General features: G+C 41.3%; 1 protein-coding gene across 1 annotated transcript in view; it reads left to right on the top strand.

Moving 5' to 3' along the window:
* Positions 1–2,855, top strand: part of EDEM1 (ER degradation enhancing alpha-mannosidase like protein 1) — a 22,764-nt gene that overhangs the window by 8,129 nt on the left and 11,780 nt on the right. Inside the window, exons 4-5 of the mRNA XM_007453071.1 lie at positions 1,196–1,299; positions 2,458–2,629. Coding sequence (XP_007453133.1) covers positions 1,196–1,299; positions 2,458–2,629 — 276 coding nt within the window. The remainder of the gene's footprint in view (positions 1–1,195; positions 1,300–2,457; positions 2,630–2,855) is intronic.

Raw genomic sequence — 2,855 nt, 5'->3', positions numbered from 1 at the left:
GTAGGGAAACAGACCCATCTCTGTGGTTTTCATTGTAGAACATCCGGTCTTTAAGGTACACTTCAGGCTTATTTTTCAGGTGTTACTTCTGTTGACGTTTCCCTTTTCCTTTGCTGACATTTTAAACAAACTTTAACAGGTGTGCTTTGGAAACACTTGGACGATAGCAGTCCCTTGACTATTCGATATGCAACTTGCAGCGTGATTGCATAATCTTTTAAAAAGAAAGAACCGAAAGCCAGAAAAGAAACGTCTGTACTTGCTCTGTATGTAACAGCAAAATAACAATGAGGGGGAGAAAAAGAAAAAGGATGCACTAGATCAATAAACACTAGGAAATAAGACATACTTGAAATAAGTAGTGTCTGAATGAAATAGTTTTTTCTTGTTTTTTTTGTTGTTGTTTTTTTTTTTTGGTGTCTTTATGATGTCGTTATAGTGCCAGGATTGTCATAAAATTGTGAACAGCACGAAAGCATTTCTATTCAGGTTATTTTATCAAATTTTATGTCCAATTTGCACTTCATATAAGAGAGAGAAGCTTGGAATGGTACCATATCCGCACACCCAAAATAGGAATCCTAATTCTAGAACATTTCTTACAAAGGACGTAGAGCTGGTTATTTGTATGTTTTGTTTGTTTTGAATGTCATTGGTCTTATGCTATGCTCCAAAAGATAATACCACTATTTCCCAAAGTGTTCAGACATCTGGGTAACAAGCAAGGAGTCAGTTTTCGAGATGTTTCGGTCTCCTGGGAGCTAAGCGCCCAAGCTGTCGCATTATTTGAGGAGCAGAGGGAAAGCCATGTTTTTCTTTCTTCAGTTTTTGGATTTATTGTTACTCATTTCAGGAATTTCTGTAAGTGTAATGCCTTGCATGCTAAACAAGATCAGACAGAAGGTGAGGGAGAATGGGGCAGGACGAGGAGGGCTGCTGATGATTTTATGAGGAGTTACTGACACAGTTTTGCCATTTGGAGATAGGATGCTTGAGTTTGATGGAAATGGGCTTGCATTCTGTCCCAGAATGTGTTTCAAGAGATAACTGTGCTCTTCTACCTTTTGTGTTTCTGCTCCCACGAGTGGCAAAACCACACGTACAGACATTTCGATGAAGTGGCCCAGCTCCTGCGATCATGCAGCCTCAGTGTCATTTCAGGCCGTTGTAATGGTTTGTGTTCCTCTTTTTAAAGATAATGGGAAATTCATCCGAGTTCCAGAAAGCAGTCAAGTTAGTGATCAACACAGTGTCATTTGACAAAGATTCCACCGTCCAAGTCTTTGAGGCCACGATAAGGTAAAATAGTACATCAAACGGATTGAAGGCTGCTTTTGGGTGTGTAAGGAGAAAACTCCTGGAGGGTCCACCAGCCCCGGGGTCCAGGTAGGGAGTCCGTGCAGACCTTGTGGGCACTGTGTCCCTTTTTCATCTGCTTTGGATTGGTCAACACGGAAACAACTGTCATTTCAAAGTAATTATATTTGGGGCCAAATAGAAAGACACATTGTAATACAGGTTTAAGATAGATGTCCCTTTAAAGGAGTTTTTCATTATTTCACTTTACGTCTAGTCTCATTTCCGCCACTGTGTCCTAGGAAAACCCCTATGTATTTCTGAAGGAATCATAGTTTCTCCTGTCACCCACCACCTGCAGAAAACCACTGCTGACCATTTGGGTCTCCCTCTCCCTCCCTCTAATGTACTGGGCTCATGTTTTATATCTTGCCTTTTTAGTTTGATAGATTGCGACTGCTTTCCTATTCCATTTAAACTTTGAAAGTTGTATCACTGCATAACATTCCAGATGTAGAGTTTATTTAAAATTAAAGTTATGAAAAAACATTTGTTCTGAAAAATGTCACAATCTGCTTCACCTCACTGGAGGGGGACCTGAACTCGTGGCTGCTGAGGGACTGAGATCTAAGCTGGTGGCGCCTGCCTCTCAGTCGGGTCATTCTCTCCGTCTCCTTCTCTTCCCCACCTGGCCTGTTTAGCAGAAGTTGGAGAATTTGACGTTGCTTGGCAGCCAGAACTACAAAAGTTACTTAGTGTTTGTTGTCTTGCTCTTTTCTGTTTCTTATTTTGCTAAGTTTTTCCCCATGTGAGAGAAACCAAGAGTAGTTTATTAATACTAAAAGGTGATATTTATTCTGGGAATGATTAGGACACTCCCTTCTGATGAGATGATGAAAATGACTACTTCAAGTGGGATTATTCTCAGTAGCCTCAGAAGAATGGTTCGCTTTCTCCCTTCCCATAATGCTGTTAGCTAACAATTGATCGTTTACTATCACGGCTGGAAAGAACGTCAGGGGGTCATTAAGTCCAGTCCCTCTGATTTCAGGCAGTGCTAAGTCCATAGGGAATTCAAGCCTGCTTCTGTCATTCTGAGCTGGATTGTACACATTTACAACCAACGTGATTTTATTCTTCTTTCGTTCTTCCTGTCATTAGGGTCCTGGGAAGCCTTCTTTCTGCCCACAGAATAATAACTGACTCCAGGCAGCCCTTTGGTGACATGACGATTAAGGATTATGATAATGAGTTGTTGCATATGGCTCACGACCTGGCCGTGCGGCTCCTCCCTGCCTTTGAAAACACCAGGACAGGGATCCCCTACCCTCGGGTAGGTAGACGGCGTCAACAACTCACCACCTTCCCGAATTAAAACTCTTTGTTGATGAATTTATTTGCGGGAAAGAGCGGGGCTGATACGGAAGAGGAAAGCCATGTCCTTGAGAGAATTTGGCCCTAAATATGATAGAAATGGTTTTTAAAATTCATTCAGCATTTACTGAACACCTGTAGTGTGCTGGGCATACAGTGACATTTTTTTTTTTTTTTTTTTTTTT

Source organism: Lipotes vexillifer, unplaced genomic scaffold (assembly GCF_000442215.2).
Source record: "Lipotes vexillifer unplaced genomic scaffold, Lipotes_vexillifer_v1.1 scaffold1105, whole genome shotgun sequence".
NCBI lineage: Eukaryota > Metazoa > Chordata > Mammalia > Artiodactyla > Lipotidae > Lipotes > Lipotes vexillifer.
This window is presented reverse-complemented; position numbering and strand designations above follow the sequence as displayed.